A 23,160-nucleotide genomic window follows, 5' to 3' on the forward strand; every position below is an offset into this window, starting at 1 on the left:
CATCTTTCTATACTTCTCTATCTTTCTCATGTTTCTTTCTTTCCATTCATATGGTCCCGACCTTGATTAAAACCCTCATCAGCACTCACCTGTACTAATTATAGTGGACTGTTAATTGGTTCCCACTGAAAGACTCTCTATTCTCCATTCCATCCTCTACATAGTTACAAAAGTAGTCATTTTAAAACACAGGTCTGAACCAAGTTGCTTACTTTCTTCAACTCCAGCAGTTTCTTATCACTAAGATAAAATATAAACTCCTCTGTTGAGCATTTAAATCCTTCACAACCTGGATCCAACTTACCTTTCCAAAATAATTATGCATTACTCTCATTCACATACTTTTACCCTCATTCATACATTTTTGGTCTAGTAGAACTGGCCTTCTTCCTGATTATCAAACACATTACATTTCTCATCTTCACGTCTTTGCAGAAGGCAAATGTGTGTGTGTGTGTGTGTGTGTGTGTGTGTGTGTGTGTGTGTGTGTGTGTGTCAATCTTCCTTCAATAGAAGTTTCTTGTGGTCAAAAACTGTCTTTTTTTTATCTTTGATATCCTATACCTAAGTCAGTGCCTGGAACATAGTAGACAGACACTTAATTAACACTTAATGCTTATTGGTTGTTTGATAATACTCCTCTGCTCAAGAAGTTTTAACAGCTCCCTATTGCCTCTAAGATTAAATATAAACTCCTCTGTTTGGCATTTAAAGTCCTTCATAATCTGGGCTCCAACTTATCTTTCCAGACTGATTACACATTATTCCCCACCTTCACATACTCTATTTTCCAGCCAAACTGGCTTACTTACTGTTCCTCCTACACAACATTCCATCTCCCACGTCCATAACATTGCACAAGCTGTCCCCATGCCTAGTATGCTCTTCTTTCTCACCTTTGACTCCTGGAACTCCTAGTTCCTGTCAAAGCTCAGTTTGAAAGACTTCTCCATTTTATTTTGTCTATGTTTTCCACTTATTTGTTTATATGCCATTTATTCTCAGCAGAATATAAACTTCTTGAGGGCAAGATCTACCTTGTTTTTGTTTCCTTTGAAGAGCAGTGTCTAGTATATACTAGATATTTTAAAAAAATATATTTGTTGAATAGTTTACCAAATGACTGATTCACTTCTTCAGTTGTAATTCTTGTTTTGTACATTTTGATGGGTATCTGGAAGGAACTGGGAGTAGGGAAAAACGTTCCAAATGAGAAAAGTTAAGTTTGAAAACTTGTAGTTCTTCTTTCACTTCTTCAGTACTAACTAGCCTAATTTTCACAATCACAGAGAGTTGATAGGTTCAGACACATCTTTACTTCCCAAGTCTGATAATAAAGTGAGAACTGCTATAAAACGAAGTATACCACATGAGCATCTATTCCCTTTTCTGAGAAAGCCTAGAAATACGGAGAAGAAAGCACCAGACATCTTTGCAAGAAACCCTGTTCTCATATTTCATATCCAAAGTAGGCAGACTTAAGAGGTTAAAATTAGCAACAGCATTTCTGGGTGCTTATCCAAGCCTCTGGAGGTATGAAAACATTACTTATGGCTATTTATTATTTCTTGCTCCATAATTTTAGGTTCAATCCAATTTCTTAGGAGATCTTAACCTCTACTTCAATGTTCATATTTTATAACAATACTGCTTTCCAAATTCCTGGAATAACCACTCCAGTAAGTCATTTTGCACTTGTTGGTCAGTCTAACATAATTCGTATGTGGTTGAAAATATAAATTCCATTTAACAATTTCAACAAACAGAATAAGTTCAAGCAAGAAATAAACAATGCCATATCCAACTGAAAATGACAGGAAGAAAATGACCCTGGGGCAGATTGTAATTATAACCACATTGGAAGCTCTCCAAGATCCCGTGGTTCACATCTTTGCCATTACAAGATTACTACCAAATATTTAATGATTAGGTTAAAAATCTTTTTTGATTTATAGTATATTTTGAAGAAAATAAAAGAGAAGTCACAAATGAGAAAAAAAACTGCTAAAATCTTCTTTAAAATTAAAAGGGTACTTCTAAATGGCTTTAAACATAATAGGAATTAACTTTTCTTGGCATAGATGAGAATGACAAAAAAGGCTCCCATTTTGTTTATCTGTATCAAAATATTTTTATATTCTTACTATATATTCTATAATTATAGGATCTTGACACATTTTGATGTCCAACAAATACCTATATACCAAGGCAAAGATAAAAACAGGGAAGGAATCAAAATTTAGTTACTTTCTTAAAAAATTACAGCAGATGAGCTCCCCCTACAGGATAAAAAAAAAGATAATTTTTAAATGAATTTGAAAAGATTTAGTGTGTTCAGAAATCACTCCAAAAGGACAAATTGTGATTCCTAAACCAACAATTACTAATCGATAGTAAATATCTACCACTATGGCTTTGACATTTTATACTGTGGAAAAGCTAGTATGATGCAAATTTTCTTCCCCCCCCCAAAAAAAATGCCTCATTCTTGCTGCACTTAAAAGATTTCCTATCTTTTCGGAATATTTAACTATGTGACTAAATTTCCTTACTTACATATATTAAAATTCTCAAACTACATAAAAGTAAAATGAAGTAGAAAAATACAGATTTTTGAAACTTGATTTGGGAGTATGTCTAATTATGGGCCATAAAATTTTTACTCCCACAGTGTTTCCTCTGAATGTGGATAGTGGTTTTTCTCGTAAATTCCTCCAAGTTTTTCAGGGTCATTGCATTGCCACTAAAGGAGAGGTCCATTACATTCGATTGTACCACAGTGTATCAGTCTCTGTGTACAATGTCCTCCTGGTTCTGCTCCTCTTGCTCTGCATCACTTCCTGGAGGTCATTCCAGTTCACATGGAATCCCTCCACTTTATTATTCCTTTGAGCACAATAGTATTCCATCACCAACAGATACCACAATTTGTTCAGCCATTCCCCAATTGAAGGGCATCCCCTCGCTTTCCAATTTTTGGCCACCACAAAGAGCGCAGCTATGAATATTCTTGTACAATTCTTTTTCCTTTCCTCTTTGGGGTGCTATGGCTGGTTCAAAGGGCAGACAATCTTTTAATGCCCTTTGGGCATAGTTTCAAATTGCCCTCCAGAAGGGTTGGATCAATTCACAAATTCACCAACAATGCATTAATGTCCCAATTTTGCTAAACTCAATCCAACATTCATTAATGTCCTTTGCTGTCATGTTAGTCAATCTGCTAGGTGTGAGGTGATATCTTAGTTGTTTGGATTTGCATTTCTCTGATTATAAAGGATTTCAAACACTTTTTCATGTGCTTATTAATAGTTTTGATTTCTTTAACTGAAAATTGCCTATTCATGTCCCTTGCCCATTTATCAATTGGAGAATGGCTTGAATTTTTGTACAATTGGTTTAGCTCTTTATAAATACGGGTAATTAGACCCTTCTCAGAGGTTTTTGTGATGAAGAATGTTTCCCAATTGGTTGCTTCCCTTCAAATTTTTGATGCATTAGTTTTGTTTGCCCAAAGACTTTTTAATTTGATGTAATCAAAATTACTGATTTTATATCTTGTGATTTTTTTTTTCTACCTCTTCCTTGGTTTTAAAGTCTTTCCTTTCCCATAGATCTGACAAGAATACTATTCTGTTTTTGCGTAATTTGCTTATAGTTTCCTTCTTTATATTCAGGTCATTCTGAGTTTATCTTGGTGTAGGGTGGAAGATATTGATCCAAACCTAAACCAAATTCTATTGATAACCACTACTTTATAGTATAGTTTAAGATCTGGTACTGCAAGGCCTCCTTCCTTTGCATTTTTTTTTTCATGATTTCCCTGGATATCCTGGAACTTTTGTTCTTCCAAATGAACTTTCTTACGTTTTATTCTAATTCAGTAAAAAGTTTTTTGTTATTTCAATGGGTATGGTACTAAATAAGTAAATTAATATAATAAAAATGTCAATCCTACCCATATTAGGATTGACATTTTTATTATATTAACTCTTCCCATCAACGTGCAATAAATGTTTTTCAAATTGTTAAGATCTAGTTTTAATTGTGTAGAGACTGTTTTATAGTTGTGTTCATATAGTTCCTGTGTTTGTCTTAGAAGATAGATTCCTAAGCATTTTATATTGTCTAGGGTGATTTTAAATAGAATTTCTCTTTCTAATTCTTGCTGCTGAAATAGGTTGGAAATATATAGAAATGCTGATGACTTATGTGGGTTTATTTTGTATCCTGCAACTTTGCTAAAGTTGTTGATTGTTTCGAATAGCTTCTTTAAGTAGACCATCATATCATCCGCATAGAGTGATAGCTTGTTCTCCTCATTGAGTATTTTAATACCTTCAATTTCTTTTTCTTCTCTAATTGCTACTGCTAGTGTTTCTAGTAACACTAGCACAATGTTAAATAATAGAGGTAATAATGAGCATCGTTGTTTCACTCCTGACCTTATTGGGAAGGTTTCTAGTTTATCCCCATTGCAAATGATGTTTGCTGATGGTTTTAGATATATACTGTTTAATATTTTTAGGAGAGGCCTATACTTTCTATTCCTATACTTTCTATTATTTTCAATAGGAATGGGTGTGGTATTTTATCAAAGGCTTTTTCTGCATCTATTGAGATAATCATGTGATTTGTGTCCCTTTGCTTGTTAAAATGGTCAATTATGTGGATGGTTTTCCTAATATTGAACCATCCTTGCATTCCTGGAATCAATCCTACCTGGTCATAGTGAATAACCCTTGTGATGACTTGCTGGAGTCTTTTTGCTAGTATCCCATTTAACATTTTTGCATCTTTATTCATTAAGGAGATTGGTCTATAGTTTTCTTTCTCTGTTTTTAACCTGCCTGCCTTTGGGATCAGTAACATATTTGTGATGCAAAATGAATTTGGTAGAACTCCTTTCTTTGCTTACTCTGCCAAATAGTGTGTATAATATTGGGATTAGTTGTTCTTTGAATGTTTGATAGAATTCATTTGTGACTCCAGCAGGACCTTGGGATTTTTTCTTAAGGAGTTCTTTGATGGCTTTTTCAATTTCTTTTTCTGATATGGGGTTGATTAGGTAATCTATTTCTTCCTCTGTTAGTCTAGTCAATTTATATTTTTGTAAGTATTCATCCATATCAACTAGATTGTCATATATGTTGTCATATAATTGGGCACAATAGTTTTTAATGATTGTTTTAATTTGCTCTTCATTAGAAGTGAGGTCTCCCTTTTCATCTTGGATACTGTCAATTTGCTTTTCTTCTTTCCTTTTTTAAATTAAACTGACCAGTACTTTGTCTATTTTATTTGTTTTTTCAAACTACTAGCTTCTCGTCTTCTTTATTAAATCAATAGTTCTTTGACTTTCAATTTTATTAATTCCTCCTTTGATTTTTTAGGATCTCTAATTTAGTCTTCATCTGAGGATTTTGAATTTATTCACTTTCTAGTTTTTTAATTTGCATGGCCAATTCATTGACCTCTGCCCTCCCTAATTTGTTAATATATGAACTCAAGGATATAAATTTACCCCCGAGTACTTCTTTAGCTGCATCCCATAGGTTTTAAAAGGATGTCTCATCATTGTCATTTTCTTTAATGAAGTTGTTGTTTCTACAATTTGTTCTTTAACTAACTGGTTTTGGAGAATCGTATTGTTTAAATTCCAATTAATTTTTTATTTACCTCTCCATGTACTCTAATTATTATTTTCATTTCATTGTGACCTGAGAAGGTTGCATTTATTATTTCTGCTCTTTTGAACTTGTTTGCCATGTTTTTTTGCCCTATTACATGATCTTTGAGAATGTACCATGTGCTGCTGAAAAGGTATATTACTTTTTGTCCCTATTTATTTTTCTCCACATATCTACCAGCTCTAATTTTTCTAAGATTTCATTCAATTCTCTTACCTCTTTTTCATGTATTTTTTGGTGGTTTGATTCATCTAGTTCCGACAGAAGAAGGTTCAGGTCTCCAACTAGTATAGTTTTTCTATCTATTTCATCCTTGAGCTCCACTAGTTTCTTCTTTAGAAATTTGGATGCTATACCACTTGGTGCATACATGTTGAGTACAGATATTTCCTCATTCTGTATACTGCCTTTTATCAGGATGTAATTAGCTTCCCTATCTCTTTTAACTAGATTTATTTTTACTTTCGCTTTGTCAGTTATCATGATTGAGTCTCCTACCTTTTTTTTTCCCCCAATAGATTTGGCTCCATCCTCTTACTTTCACCCTATACATATCTACCTTCCACATGTGTGTTTCTTGTAGACAGCATATGGTAGGGTTTGGGATTCTAATCCACTCTGCTATTCCCTTGCATTTTATGGGTGAGTTCATTCCATTCACATTCAGAGTTATAATTATTAGCTGTGTTTTTCCCAGCATTTTGATTTCTACTCCTGGTCCTGCCTTTTCTTTTCACAATTTCCTCCTATACCAATGTTTGTTTTTAATCAATCCCCCTAGTTCCCACCCTTATTTTACTTCCCTTTCTACCCCACTCCCTTCTTATTCTGCCCCCCCCCCTTATTTTCCTTACAGTCTTTCGAAAACTAACCCCCACTCTCTCCCTCCCTTGTACTGCTTCCCTCCCCACCAGTCCTTTTGTTAAGCTTCTACTCTCCTGTAGGGCACAAATCTATTCTCTGCCCCAATGGCTTGAATTGTTCTTCCCTCTTTGGGTCAATTTCAATGCATGTAAGAGTTGAGTATTTCCTATCTCCAACCTCTTTACCCTTTCAGTATATTGATGTTCTCCCTCCTCCCACCATGAGCTTCTTTGTGATATATAAATTTACCCCCTTTTGTTTCTTTTCCAATTTCTTTTACTATTAACCTCTTTTTTTTAGCTCTAGTTGTATATGTATGTATATATGTGTGTGTGTATATATACACATGTATATGCATTTATGCATACATATATCTATATACCTACTTATCTCTTGTCCTTTCATCCTATACAGTTTGTCACTGTAACTTCTAAGTGTAATTCTTCTAGCTTCCCAGTTGAAAATAACAATTTTTAAGAGTTACCAATGACCTCTTTTCTTATAGGGATACATATTTTAAATTACTGAGTCTCTAAAAAAAAAAAAGTTTTTGTTTTGTTTTTCTTTTTTCCCTCTTTTTAAATTAACATTTGAGGATCCTCTTAAGTTCTGTACTTGGGCATCAAATTGTCTGTTCAGGTCTTGTCTTTCCTTTACACCTTCTTGGAATTCTTCTATTTTGTTCAATGGCCATACTTTTCCCTTGCTTTCTGGAATGTCATATGCCATGCCTTTCGGTCCTTCCGTTTGGATACAGTCAGATCCTACGTTATCCTCACTGTGGTTCCGTGGTATCTGAATGACTTCTTGGCAGCTTGTAATATCTTTTCTCTGGTCTGATAGTTCTTGAATTTGGCTATAACATTCCTGGGTTTTGTCAGTTGGGGATTAAGTACAGGAGGTGATCTGCAGATTATTTCAATCTCCACTTTTCCCTCTTGTTCTAGAATATTGGGGCAGTTTTCTTGGATAATTTCCTGTAGTATTACATCTAGGCTTTTTCTTTTGTCATGGTCTTCTGGTAGACCAATGATTCTTAAATTGTCTCTCCTCAAATGATTTTCTAAATCCTCTGTTTTGTGAATGAGATGCTTCATATTTTCCTCAAATTTTTCATTCTTTTGGTTTTGTTTTATAGTGTCCTGCTGCCTTGTGAGGCCATTTAATTCTAGTTGTTGTATTCTGGATCTTAAAGTCTTTATTTCATCCTTGGGTTTTTAGTCATCCTTCTCATTCTGGTCTAATTTTCTTTGGAGGTCATCTTTCATTCTCTTTACCTCATCTCTCATTTCCTTTCCCTCATTTTCAAGCTGGTTGATTTTGGCTTTCAAGACACTATTTTCTGTTTTCAGATAACTTATCTTAGTTTTTAAATTGTTTTCCCAATTGTCTTCAGTCTCACTTGTTTTGAATTGCATTTTGAATTCTTCCAAAGCCTGTGTCCAATTCGCTGGGAATTCTGTTTTATTGCTTGCCTCCTCCTCTGTTCTGTTTGGTCTTGTTACTTTGCCTGTACAGAAGCTGTCAATTTTAATTTCTTTCTTGTTTTTCTGTTGTGTGCTCATATTTACCCCTTCTTTGCTCCCTGTATTTGTCTGTGCTCTTAATCCTGTCATTTTTTTGGTTTTGGGGTTTTCTGTCAGTCTCCCCTCTTGGAGCTTTGTCAGATCTCTCAGTGCAGTCTGTGGGGGAGGAGTGTTGGAGTTTGAGCTTCCTTGTCCTCTGGAGGCTTTTGATTGTATTAAAGTCCAGCAGTCAGTGAGGGAGGGGTGTTGGAGCTTGGGCTTCCCTGATCTCTGAAGACTTTTCATGGGATTAAGTCCAGCTGGGTTGGGCTGGATATCCTCTGAGGCCAAAACCTTCAGGAAGGCTAGAGCAATATGGAGGTTCTCCCCCACTCTGCCCAGGCTGCCAGCTCTTTGCTCCCTCTCCAGCTCCTTCCCCACCACCTGTGTTCAATGCTCTGAGCCTGGCACAGCCCTTCTATCAAGGTATACCGTCCAAATCAGCGTTTTTGCCCGGCCATGGGTTCCCACTGCCACTGGAGGCTTAGCACTCTAAGTAGAGGGGGAGGAGTCCTAGGACCTTCCTTCTGCCTTCCACTTAAGCTCAAGTGTTCTTTGGATTCCGGCTTTTGAGGGACATACCCTTTGAATTTAGTCCAACAGGAGGGTTTCTTAGCTCTGTTTTGTTGTTAGGCTTGATTTTCAGTTCCCTAGGAGCATTTAGTTTGTGATCAGTAAGGAAGGGTTTTCAGAGGTCTGAACTATTGCTGCTTCTATGCCGCCATCTTGACCCACTTGTAACTTATTATTCTGAAATTATGGTTGTTCAATGATATATAATCAATTTGTAATGCTTTTGAACTATCAGCAACAGCAATAAGCAGTTGGGGATCATGGAAAGAGCTACACAGTTTCCCAAATGTAATTCAATCTAAGTTTATTATTCTAATAAATTTTGGGTCAAGTTCATTATCTATCTGCAGTGCTGTCCAAAATATGAGAACTGCTGTGGGCAGCTAGATGGTTCAGGCGATTAAGACCCAGACCCAGAAATGGGAAATCTTGAGTTCAAATTTGGCTTTAGACACTATGTGACACTAGACCAATTTTATATATGTGAGTGTATGTGTTTATGTGTGTATGCATATGCGTATGCATGCATGCATATATGTATGTATGTATTGTGTTATGTATTATGTATGTATATATGAGAGAGAGTTTTTAACAATTTTAGTATCCTAACATGATAATCTACAAATCTAGCTGCATGTCTCAGCCTGGAAAATTGCCTTTTTAATTCATTTGGTTTTTACTAGTATAGTATTTCACATTTAATTATATACATGTTTTTCTCCTTAAGTAGAATGTCAGCTCCATAAGAAGTGGTATTATTTTTTCTTTGGATCCTTAGTGTTTTCCCAGTCCCTGGAACATAATTAAGTACTTTAAAAAATGTTTGTTGATTGACTGATGATTAGATCAATTTTTAAATTATTATCAATTTCTCTGAAAACTTCAAACAATTGAGCCAGTCCAAGAGTACCTAAAAAAGTTCCTAGAAGCCAGGAGTGATAGGTGGAAAGGCTTTACCAGGGAATCTGGGAGAACATATGCAAGAGGAAGCAGTTTAAGGAGGGGGAAGGGTTCCACTTCAGAAAACATGAATACCTGTAATGGGACAGGAAGTCAGAAGAGATGGTAAGAGAAAAGCAATGAACTAGAAAACAAATGAGAAAGATGTTACTATTTACACATATACTCCATTAAATTCAATGGAGATACAAGTGGGACAGGGAAAAGAGAAGAATTGGATGAGAGGTAGAGTAGCTTTAGGAAGCAAAAAAAGAAAGCAGAAGAACCAGAGATTGAGATCTGGGCTTGGTGAAAAGGAATAGTAACAGAATACTTTCATTATAGCTTTCTAAAGATGATGATTCCTTTCTTTGTAAATAAGGAGCTATACTGGAAAAAGGAAAATGTGTAAAAAATAAGTATACCAGGCTAGAGAATTTTCTTCTCCTTCTCCCAGTTTCACCTTCTAATCTTTCCCTCCACCCACCCAACTACTTTCAATGAGCATTAATGTGTCTCGTCCTGTGCATTTGCAAAATATATACAAAATAACTAAAATGCAGATTTAGGAGTGAGAAGGAAGCACTTCTTAAGGTTATGGGGAAGTTGAAGGTGATTAGGGAAGACCTCATGTGAGAAATGGCATTTGAGTTGACTTTGAAGAGAGGCATTCTAAGAAGCAGATGTGAGAAAAAAAGCATAGACTGTCCTAGAAGAGATAAACTAAGGAATTTTCCAAATTCAAGTTCATCCTCCCCCTAATCTTGGCAAATATAGGCATGTTTACAAAACACCCAGTGTCAAATTGAGATTTGAACTCTGGACTTCAATCCCCACAAGTCCTTGCTCCACTTCCCCAAAATGCTTTGTAATCTCACGGAATTCTGAGGTGGGCGAGATCAAGAAGGTACTTAAGCTGATTGCAAAGGCTTTTGATCTCTCTCTTTTTGGACTTGGCACATTTTCCTTATCCTGTATTTTCTTTACTCCTTAATCCTTAATAAACCTCTAAAAAATATAATACTCCTTGCAGAGAGAAACCAACCTGCCTCAGTCTCCCCTAAATTTTAATCTTTACAGTTTGGCAATCTAATGGGGAAAAAAACTCTCAATCTTCTGATTTCCTTTTTGATCTTTAGTTCAGTTTTTAATATCTAGTCCCTAGAATTTTTTTCTTTTGAGCCACATCTCTCTGGTCAAGGTGATTTTTTTACCCTCACAAAGCTGCTGCTCGATCCAGACCTGTTGCGTTTGCCGCCCACCCCACCGGGCTCAGCCGCTTTTGCCTGCAGGAATTCAGCCCCCGATCCAGACCTGATTCAACCAAGATTGCAATCACCTGGTGCCCACTCTCCTGGCCCTGCCTGCCTGTTTCTGCAGCCCCAGAGCCACAAGCGTGACCCCAGCCAGCTCATCACCCAGATCCTTGGAGCAGATCGCTCAGGACTCATTGCGACCAGCTGGTAACAGTATTGGCCACAGGGGAGAGATGAGAGGGAAAGGAGAAAGGGTAATTTTCCCTTAGGCTAAGCCTCCACGTGGATGGGGGTATTGACCACAGGGGGTTCATAGCAGAGGAGAAGAAACAGATTTTTCAAACAGAAACTTAATAGCAATGGGCTGTTTAAAAGGATACCTTTTTAACTCTTCTGGTAATTTCATTGTCTTCACCTGCCTGTCAGGGAGCAGACTCAGCCCAAAGATTCAACTTTAACTTTGAAGGGGCAAATGGGTGGCTCAGGGAACTGATAGCCAGGCAGACATGCGGTCCTGGGTTAAAATCTGGCCTCAGATACTTCCCAGCTGTGGGGCTCTGGACGGGTCCCTTAACCCCCATTGCCTAGCCCTTACCACTCTGCCTTCGGACAATAGACATTTAAATGGATAAACCCCCAAGGAACTTTGAAGACACTAAAGGCTATATTCTAAGGCATTTCAGACTCCAATGGTTTATAAAAAATCTATTTCTATTGCATTTCCTGATAGTTCTGTTTAAGATATAACTTTGTGATTTTAAGTTCATATATTACTGGATTCAATATTCTCTTACACTGAAGGTTGATTGAATTTATTTTGAATGTACTGAGTTTTTAAATTCTGTTGTTTTCCCCCTATAACTGTGCTGAAAAAATATTAGTGATTAAGCCCATATATGAAAAAAACAGTTTTTCTATTTTGCCTTTATAAAATTGTCATAGAGGATAGATGGACTTCAGGACTGGTTATAATTGTATAACAACCTTGGAAAAATTTAATATGCTAAATACCTCAAATGATTTTAAGGGTTTTTTAAATATGATTTTTGTAATTTTTTTTTAAACAATCTCTGGTTATTTTGCCTGTCCCTACCATGAGGTAAGGCCCATTCTAGTAGCTGAAGTGAAATACATTTTATAACCCCCAACCTTCCCGCATTTCTAAATATGTGAATGGCAGTTGGGCAGTTAATCTCAGGGCATTTGTACCCCTAAAAAGCTTCCCAAAAAGGAGCACCTCTCATTTATACTCTTCAGCTCACTACTTAACTTCCACCAGAATGATATATAGATTTCTTGATTATTTTCTTAATCCCAAATGAGTTTTACTTTGTTTAAAAAATATGTAGGGACATTAATTCATTGCTGGTGGAGTTGTGAACTGATCCAACCATTCTGGAGGGCAATTTGGAACTATGCCCAAAGGGCGAAATGTCTACCCTTTGATCCAGCCATAGCACTGCTGGGTCTGTACCCCAAAGAGATAATGGACAAAAAGACTTGTACAAAAATATTCATACCTGCACTCTTTGTGGTGGCCCAAAACTGGAAAACGAGGGGATGCCCATCAACTGGGGAATGACTGAGCAAACTGTGGTATATGTGGTGATGGAATACTATTGTGCTAAAAGGAATAATAAAGTGGAGGAGTTCCATGGAGACTGGAACAACCTCCAGGAAATGATGCAGAGCGAGAGGAGCAGAACCAGAACATTGTACACAGAGATTAATACACTGTGGTATAATCGAACGTAATGGACTTCTCCATTAGTGGCGGTGTAATGTCCCTGAACAATCTGCAGGGATCTAGGAGAAAAAAACACCATTCATAAGCAGAGGATAAACTGTGGGAGTAGAAACACCGAGGAAAAGCAACTGCCTGAATACAGCGGTTGAGGGGATATGACAGAGAAGAGACTCTAAATGAACACTCTAATGCAAATATTATCAACATAGCAATGGGTTCAAATCAAGAAAACATGTAATGCCCAGTGGATTTATGCATCGGCTATGGGGGGTGAGGGGGGAGGAAAAGAAAACGATCTATGTCTTTAATGAATAATGCTTAGAAATGATCAAATAAAATATTAAAAAATATATATATATATGTTTACTACCAAGGTTGGAAGATTGCTATGTTTGTAAAACTTGTGACAAATGTCCATCAATTCATAGGTTTTAAAAATGCCATACAGCAACTTATGTGAAATATGAAAGTGTGTTTGTTTGCTATTGTAATTAATTGGGCTACTGAGAATTTTGGGGATTTTGATAACTACATATTTGTACTACTGTATTTTTAAAAATGAAAAAAAATTGTTAACCTTGTTCAATTCATTTGCCTTCTACTCACAGTGATCATGGCCAGATATTAAGAGGAAATGGATCTCATTTTTGGTGAGAAAGCCTTGCATTTTATATTTTCTTAGCTGACACAGAATGTCAATGATTATAAGCTACATTTTTGAATTTTTTAAAGACTTTTATTATATTTTTCTTGCATGTGCAATATACTATTTGTTTTTTTTCTCTCCTTTTATATTTGAAGTACATGTCACCAGTATTAAGATTTTCTTCAACCTTTTGATTTTTCAGTACTACAAGTTAAAGATACATTTGCCAATGCATACCCCCAAAAAGCTAGAGACTATAAAAATGATGCCACAAATTATTTTTAAAAAAATTTATGGGACTTTGCTTAATGATTCTGTCTGATTCCAGGACAAGATATACATACAATAGCCATTGCACAGAGCCAAAGAAAAGCTAATCCAGGATGGATTGATGCACTTCTAGGCCAATACAAAGGTCTTGAACCTAGTGTGAAGACTCGAGGTTACTGTGTTTATCATTGCTAGACATAGGCTTTCCTTGTGTCCACACTTACTCTGAAAATACAGAAGAGTATCTCAACCTTGGCTCCTATAATCTGGTCCCCTTTTCTGCCTCTCATAGTGTGAAAACTTTCTGTAGTCCTGGCTAATGACTGGGTAAATGCATCATTGCTAGATCATTTTGATTGGGCCCTGATTCAAGGAACTGTTATAGATTTATTTTTCTTTTACTTGGAATTTTTACACACAAGACTTTGATGGTCTATATTTTCATCCAGTTTTTTATTTGGATTTTTCTGATATCCTTTTAATATCTCTTACCAATTGATTCATATACCTCATACCTCAGCCATGCATCCCTAAGTGATTCTGTATTTGTCAATCACCCTCTTAACGGGGGGAATGTAAAAAAATATTATTTAAATTGAAAAGTTTAAATTCCTTTTGAGAAGAATTTTAGGTAAAGAAGATAATACCTCTCTGAATCCAGAACTGAACTGTTGGAGAAGCCACCATGAAGAAGCCTCCAGACCACAAGCTGCACAAAATTGAACTTTGGGTGTAGTTGATTGAACATTTATTTGTATGTATACTTTCATGCCAAAGGGGACTGCCCGCTAACTGGCTTTCTTATCCTCAAATTATTGTAATCTTTAAATTGATTATGTTTTTATGATCCTTTGGGGAAGGACTTCTTCCCAGAGGATCAAACGTGGGAATGTAAAATTGAGATTTGAACTCTGGACTTCAATCCCCACAAGTCCTTGCTCCACTTCCCCAAAATGCTTTGTAATCTCACGGAATTCTGAGGTGGGCGAGATCGAGAAGGTACTTAAGCTGATTGCAAAGGCTTTTGATCTCTCTCTTTTTGGACTTCCATTTGGAGCAGATGTGGCTCTTTCCATAATGTAGGTGAGGTCTTGTCTAGGCCTCTGGCCTAGGCACGTTTCCCTTATCCTGTATTTCCTTTAATCCTTAATCCTTAATAAATCTCTAAAAAATATAATACTCCTTGCAGAGAGAAACTGATTTCTACCTGCCTCAGTCTCCCCTAAATTTTAATCTTTACACCAGACAGAAATTGCAATATTGAGTACAAAGCTGATGAGCTATATGATCTATTATTCCAGGGATGTGGTAATAAATATCTTTCGTTCCTTCATCTGTAGACTTCATGAATTCTCATTTAAGTAAAGTAACTTTAACTTTTAATTGAATTTGTGTATGTTCGAATTCTTTAGCAAAATTATGAGAGCCCAATGAAAATAGCTGGTGTCAGATGTATAATTTTACCAAATGAGACATCTCTCTCTCTCTGTGTCTTTCTACCTTAGACACACACAGATATACACACACAAAAGCATAATAAGAGGATTCTCACTTGGTCATAACCTAATTGGTAGTATTGTATGGATATGAGCTTTTAGCCACTGGGCCTATGCACTGAAACAAAGTAAAAGGTACAAATTCTGATGGAGTAAATAAATGGGCCAGTTGAAAATTGCAGTTTTAGGGGAAATTACTAATAGGCAGTTTGCCTTAGTTGGTATGTGATTTAATTGAGAAATTGGCTATCCAATGTTATCGGGCAAGACCTAGGAGTCAAATGGTAGAAGTGATAAAACAAGTTTAAGAAAGTTTTCTGGATTATTAGGAATTTAGAACCATGGCCTTTTCCTAGAGATGTCTTCATCAAAAAGAAGAAAAACACATTCAGTGGTTAGAGCTCACAATAAATTGTGAATAAATTCATCTAGAACATAAGAGTCAAGTGGATATTGGATATAGAATATAGAACAGAGGGAAAAAGTAAGGTTTTCTATACTGGCAATAGGAAAGCATATCTAAAACTCAATTACCCAAGAAAGTAAATTACCTATGAAAAATCAATTTCTCTCCCAGAGAGCTCAGGTGACCATTAATTAATATCAAGCTTAATTGTTCAGATGCTACAGTTCTGATGCAGACTTGGAAAAAGTAGCTGGAATCATCCTATTAGATCGACCAGTATTGAGAACATTTGTTTGAGGGACCTGGGACCCTCCCATCTGGAAAATATTTATTATGAACATTTTTAGTTCAGTGTTCATCTTGGGGAAGGAGGGGTGTCTATGTATCTCATGACACAAGTAAGGGTGGGCTGTTTAAATGCTGAATGGCATCTTAAACTCAGCATGTCCAAAACATAACTTCCAAAACATAACTTCTTATTTTTCCCTCCAAGTCCACCCCTCTCCCAAATTTAACTGTTTTTGTCTAAAGCACTATCATCCTTCAAGTCTCTTCAGGTTTTTAACATCAGCATTCTTCCTGACTCCTTACATTTATTCACCTCATATTTCTAATCAGTTGCCAAATCTTACCATTTCTACCTCCACAACACCTCTCATAACCAATTGTTTCTCTCTACTCACAGACACAATTTTAGGCCCTTATCATTTGCTAATCAGGAGGATTACAGTAGCCCCCTAAATGATCTATGTATCCCCAAGCTGTTCACCATAAATGTGATTTTCCTTAAATGAGATCTGACTATGTAACTCCTCTACTAAATAAGTTCAAATGGCCCCTTCCTGTCTCTAGGATAACATACAAATTCCTGTTTAGTTTGATACCCTACCCCTAATCTATCTCTTAAAATCTCAATGTACATTACTTCCCTTTCCACACTCTGACATCAAAACAATCTAGACTTCTCTCTTTTCCTCATTTTTTCTCCTGTCTCCATGGTTGTCACTCATACCTGCAATGCCTGTCCTCCTTACCTTTGCTTTACAGCCCTCTTTCTTTAAGATTCAGCCCCAAATGATGGCGCCTACCTACCCAAACTACCTTGCACTTAACTACTTTGAACTTAATGGTAGTCATCTTCTTTACATTTATTCTATATATCGTTATATATTTCTTGTTCCTGTCTTCCCACATAGAATATGAGCACTTTTTGAGTAGAGAATATTTTATTCTTTGTATTTTTATTCCCAGTACTTAGCAATTTCACTAAAACAAAGTAGGTGCCTAATAAATATTTCCTAATGTTAATGTTTTAAGAGTTTTTATTAAGAAATTGCCATTCCTTGGATGAACAAATTGTGGTATATGTTGGTGATGGAATACTATTGTGCTCAAAGAAATAATGAACTGGAGGAATTCCATGGGAACTGGAATAACCTACAGGAATTGGTGCAGAGTGAAAGGATCAGAACCAGGAGAACATTGTGCACAGATACTGATACACTGTGGCACAATCTAATGTAATGGACTTCTCTACTAGCTGCAATGCAATGACCCGGGACAATTCTGAGGGACTTATGAGAAAGAAAATTATCCACATCCAGAGAAAGACCTGTGGGAGCAGAAACACAGAAGAAAAACATATGATTGATGACATGGTTCGATGGCGATATGATTGGGTATGTTGACTTTAAATGATCATCCTAGTGCAAAGACTAATAATATGGAAATAGGTCTTGATCAATGACACATGTAAAACCCAGTGGAATTGCTTGTTGGCTACAGGAGGGGGTTAGGAGGAGAGGAAGGAAAGAACATGAGTCATGGAACCATGGGGAAAATATTCTAAAGTAATTAATTAATTAAATAAACTTAAATTAAAAATAAAAGAAACTATTATTCCTTACTAAAGTGCCAAAAAGCAAAAGACATTAAAAATGTATCTAACTCTGACTGGAATGGGAGTAAGAAGTAAGTAAAGTGGTTAACTACTCAACCTAAGAGAAGTTGCAGAAAGTCCAGAAAATTAAAACTGTAGATTCAAAAGTTCTCTGAATTGATCATAGTTTTAAAATGTTCAGATCTTAAATAAGTAGCTGATTTATCTTCCTTTGACCAATATAAAGGAGTAAATTTCAACATAAGATTAACAGATAAAAGATACAGAGATTTTTGTGAATTTCTGCAGAGTATGTAAGCAAGTCTATGTGAGGGATATGCTTTTCAGGCAAAGGGATTGGAGCTATTTCATTATTGTGTTAAAAGAACTCAAAAGACAGTCCCTGCTCTCAAGAAGCTTTAGTCTAACAATGGAGACAACATGCAAAGAGGTGTGTACAAAGAAAACATATACAGGATAAACTAGAGATCATCACAGAGCTAAGTACTATAAATTAGGGAGATCAGCTAGAAAGGCTTTTTGCAGAAGATGAGATTTTGTCTTTGACTTGAAGGAAGCCGGAGATGCTAGGAGTGGGACTGAGGAGGGAAAGAGTTTCAGGCATTTTCAGTCAGGGAAAATACCTAGAGTTAGGAGATGAAGTGTTGTATGGATGGAACAGCTATAGGGTCAGTGTTCCTGGACTGAAGTGTAAGTGGAAAGATAAAAGGTATAAGGAAAGACTGGAAAGGTAGGTTGGGAAGTAACAACTGTCCACTCAGAACCTTAATGTCTTCAAAGGATATTTGAGGGAGTTAAATAAGGAAAACAGAGGACCCAACAGTGGATTGGTTCCATTTTGAGGATATTCAAAGGAGAAAAAAAAAACGAACAGTAAAAAGAGTATTGTAAACAGGAGAAAAAAAGAGCTACACCTTGCAGTTGTTCATAACTAAATTAAGAAGGATATAAACGTGGAGGAAGAGGTGGGGGAAATGGCCATCAAATGGGGACTCAATCTCATCTGAAATGGTTCAAAGAAAGATTGAATACATCTACACAAATAAGTTAATTTAGAAATGTATCAAATTCAAAAGGGAGGAGGCAGAGTCAAGATGTCGGCGTAGAGGCAGCAAACATTCAGACTTCTGAAAACCCTTCCTTACTGATTACAAACTAAATGCTCCTAGGGGACTGAAAATCAAACCTAACAACAAGACAGAGGAACCATCCTGCTGGACTCAACTTAAAAGGTTTGCCCCCCAAACTCAGAATTCGAGAACACTACAGTTTAAGGGGAAGGAAGAGGGAAAGTCCTGGGACCCCTCCCCCACCTAGAGTGCTAAGCATTCAGCGGCACCTGGAACCTCTGGGAGAGCAAAGGAGCTGGTCTGGAGGGAATTCCTTGCGAGCAAAGTTGTGCCAGGCTCAGAGTGTCCAACACAGGTAGTGGGGAAGAAGATAGAGAAGAAACGCAGAGTGGGCAGCAGTTGCAGCAGTGGGGATGCTTTGTATTCTGCCCCCCCTTCCTGAGGTTTTGACATAAAGGCATATCCAGCAACCCAGCTGGACTTAATCCCATCAGAGCCTCCAGAGGGCAGGAAAGCTCAGACTCCAACACCCTCCCCCCCTAGATTGCACTGAGAAATTTACTGACAACACTCCAAGGATGAAGGAGGAAAGAAATGCCCAAAACCACAAAGAAATGAGAGGAGCAAGAGCTCAGGCAACTGCAGGGAGTAAAGAAGGGGTAAATATGAGCAAACAACAGAAAAAGAAAAAAGAAATTACAATCGACAGCTTCTATACAGGCAATGAACAAAGAGGAAATGGAACAGAGAAGGATGAGGGAACTCCAAACAAACAAACAAAAAAAAAAACATAAAACCCAGCGAATTGGATACAGGCTCTGGAAGAACTCAAAATACAATTCAAAACACAATTATGAGAGGCTGAAGATAACTGGAAAAAGAACTTAAAAACTAAGATAAGTCATCAGGAAACATAGGCACTTGAAATAAAACAACAAATAGTGTTTTGAAAGCCAAAATCAACCAGCTTGAAAATGAGGCAAAGGACATGAAAGATGAGGCAGAGGATGAAAGATGACCTCCAAAGAAAATCAGACCAGAAAGAGAAGGGTGACCAAAAAGCCAGAGATGAAATCCAGTCTTTTTAAGAACCAGAATACAACAACTAGAATCAAGTGACTTCACAAGGCAGCAGGAATAACAAACACAACAGGGAAACAAACAGGGCTGCAAAAGGTAGGGCAATGTGGAAGATAATACCAGGAAAATAAAAGTCATAAGTAAAACAAACTTCTTAATATAGAAGGAAGTTAAGGGGGAGGGAAGGGAAGAGAGGGAAATTAGGATATTAAGTAGTGTCTATCAGTTTTGGAATAGATAAAGAAATTCTGGCATATGAGTGTAATTGGAACATTATCAAGTGGTAAAAGGGCAAAAGACAAGATTTCAGACAATCCTGGTATGAACTAATGCAGTGAAGTGCAGATATCAGAAGAACAATATATAGAAGTATAATAACATTTTGTAAAGAAAACCAACTCCAAAAAACGTAAGTACTCTGATCAGTGTAGTATTACCAAAAATGTCTTCAGAGAATACAAACATGAAAATGAAGCATGTTAATCACTTCTTGACAGAGTTGGTGGACTCAAGGTGCAAAAAGAAATATATATTTTTGGAGATGGCTGCTCATTGCTTTGTTCTGATCAACTATATTTGTTACAAGGCGTTTTCATGTTGGGGGTTTTTTTTTGTTGTTGGGAGGTCTTGGTCTTTCGAGTTAACTTTGCATGTGTGTGGGGTGAATATTTACTGACTGACTAACATTTCATGGCACTAAATGAGCACAACATAAAAATTCTCATTAAGACTGCACATATGTAAATAGGCTAAAAAAATTCAAAGAATCACCAATCATAAAAATGTTATATTTTAATTATAGTTGAATAATGTATTTAAAATGCTATCAGAGAAAGAGATTTCCTAAAAATATACTGAAACATAAGCATGTTTGACTCACCTGCGGCTAGCTGATTTCTTCTCTATTTCTTTGTCTATTCCTTTAACAGATTTAACATTTTCACTTTTATCCTTTATCAATTTTTTAGCAATTCGTTCTTTCATTTGATTCTTTTCATCACTATCATACTCTTCTTCACATTCATCTTCATTCTAGAGAATAAAATTTAATATTTGTTTTGGTAACAATTAGCCCAACTATCACTGAGAAAAAAAGACAAATATTTAACAAACTGATCATTTACTATATATGTTGCATAATATTTCTTGAGTAAACTGTTTTTAATGAATATAGGTTTATGTTGTTTCATTGGTGGCCATGAAATACGTTCATTGGACAAACATTCATTGCTCTACTATGATCACGGGACTGTGTTAGGCACTGAGGGTAAATGATACAAAGAAAAATAAGACATGGATCCTGCCTCCCAATATGATATAAGTAATTCTTTCTACTCAGAAACAAAAGAATTCTCTATTCAAAGATATTTTATTTTCCCAATTACATGTAATAACAATTTTAATGATATGTTTTCTGAAATTACAAGATCCAAATTATCTCTCTCCCTTCCCTTCCCCATCTTGTAGATGGTAAGCAATTTGATCTGATTATTCATGCATTATCATGCAAAACATACTTCCATATTGGTCACTATTGTAAGAGAATACTCAGATAAAACTAAAACCCCAAAATAAAATCATAAATAAACTTATGTGAAAATAGTAAGTATGCTTTGATCTGCATCTGACTCCAACAGTTCTTCCTCTGGAGGCATATAGCATTCTTTATCATATAAAGTCCTTCAGAATTGTCCCAGATGGTTTTATTCATTCAATGGTTGCATTTCATTGATTTAAAAAGTGCCTTGAATATTTACATATTCAAAGAAAAATGACTTTTACAGTTTTTTAGTCATATACTTAACACCAACCTATTTTTTTAAAACCCTTACCTTCCATTTCAGAATCAATACTATGTATTAGTTCCAAGGCAGAAGAGCAGTAAGGGATAGGCCCCTGAGGTTAAGTGATTTGCCCAGGGTCACCCAGCCAGTAAGTATATAAGACCACATTTGAACCTAGGACCTCCTATATCCAGGCTGGACTGTCCATCCACTGAGTCAACTAGCTGCCTCTCACCAATCTATTTTAAAAACTTAAATATTAATACAATCCTCAGTGACAAACCTATAATGCAAAACTATTTATATGGAAGTAGAATAATGGCTTTTAAAAAAAATAGAAGTTATTGTTTCTCACATATATTTACAAATACTTCAGGTAAAACAGCTAACCACAAACAATTAATTTAATATGACAAAATTAATTACATTTTAAATTTGTAATCTATAAATAGTGCAAAACTATTTATATAAAACTTATTACTCACAGCATCTGAATCTCCTGTCACTGAATCTGCACCCTTTTCACTAAAAAGAAATAGATGATTTATATAAATTATCAGATTCTTTTTGAAATTAAAATTACTAAAATACTTTTTAAAAATTGCAGCCTATTTTCCAGACACATCAGCTCAACTACAGTTTTTTTTTACTCGGGTCTTCTTTTTGGATACATACCACAACCAATATACAATTTTTAAAACTGCATTGTTATTAATGTTCAAAGGTCATACAAATGGAGTTTCTTGATTCATGAGAAGAGATACATATTGTCAAACTGATTTATTATGTCACTGAACCAGTTTAAAGGCTCAGAACATTTCTAATGTCAACATGTTGAAAAATCTTTAGGAAGAAGTTTCTATTGTATAAATTCTAGATAAAGAATATTCTTTATATCAAATATTCTTAAATCTTTTGCTGTGAGTGGGACTTCTTATAATGTTCTAACTTTAAGAAACAAGCATTTTACTCCCTCTCTCAACTGTAATCCTCCATGTCACATACTATTATGCATAAAATTCACTGACAGTATGCATATAGATATGTTGTGTTACTCCTATTACTAAAGCTCATAATTTCTTGGACCACAACCCAATGTAATAGTCTGAATAAAAACACAGCACCTATTAAGGAAGACTGCATTCAAGAGGATCACCAAAAGAAGATGTGAAAATTTGACAAAATAATTCTATTCATGGAAAAAGATTGAGTAGTCATTCAACTATTCATGTACCAAGTAATAAGAAAGAATCTAATCAAAGGCTATCCTTCAGCCCCAAAGAGGAGCAACACAGATCATACAATGATTTGTTATACACCAGAGAACAAAAAAAAGTAATATTCAATGGTTTAGATCAAAACATTTCTGCTTGTTGTAGGAAAAGAGATTCACTGTTATACTTCAATGAAAACACTAACATAGTTGAAAGTATGAAAGATTTAGTCCAAGTACATCAAGACTGGCAAACTAGATTTTAATTAAACATCAAATTTCTTTTTTTCTCTATCCACTAACATTTTATTTTTCCCAACTACAGATAGACAATTTTTAACATTTGTTTTCTGACATTTTCTAATCCAAATACTATTATTAAACATCAAATTTTTAAGAAAACTCAGAATGAAAATATTTTCAATCTACAGAGCTTTAAAATTAAACTTAATTTACTTTTAAATTCTATAGTAATGAGACTAAGTTTTTCTCTCCATATTGAAAGTCAAATACAAGTTTGATAAACTGTAATGTTGCTGATAATCAAAGAAAATAAATTATGATTTCATGCATTTAAAAGAGAACAATGATCCTACCAAAAGAGAATTAAAATACTATAACAGAAAAGTGCCCTCCCCCCAAAAAAACCCATGAACTTGAGATT

General features: G+C 35.7%; 1 protein-coding gene across 2 annotated transcripts in view; it reads right to left on the bottom strand.

Annotated features, from left to right (window-relative positions):
• CWC27 (CWC27 spliceosome associated cyclophilin) overlaps positions 1 to 23,160 on the bottom strand; it is a 356,165-nt gene that overhangs the window by 268,875 nt on the left and 64,130 nt on the right. The window contains exons 9-11 of one of the 2 annotated variants that reach the window (XM_016431314.2): positions 21,769 to 21,808; positions 20,380 to 20,531; positions 16,754 to 17,061 (exon numbers count right to left, since the gene is read on the bottom strand). In XM_016431314.2, the coding sequence (XP_016286800.1) occupies positions 17,040 to 17,061; positions 20,380 to 20,531; positions 21,769 to 21,808 (214 nt within the window). In that variant the 3' untranslated portion in view covers positions 16,754 to 17,039. Of the gene's footprint in view, positions 1 to 16,753; positions 17,062 to 20,379; positions 20,532 to 21,768; positions 21,809 to 23,160 lie in introns of those variants that run through there. The other variant, XM_001366393.4, reaches the window with a different exon arrangement.

This window comes from Monodelphis domestica, chromosome 3 (genome assembly GCF_027887165.1).
Source record: "Monodelphis domestica isolate mMonDom1 chromosome 3, mMonDom1.pri, whole genome shotgun sequence".
Classification (NCBI taxonomy): Eukaryota; Metazoa; Chordata; class Mammalia; order Didelphimorphia; family Didelphidae; genus Monodelphis; species Monodelphis domestica.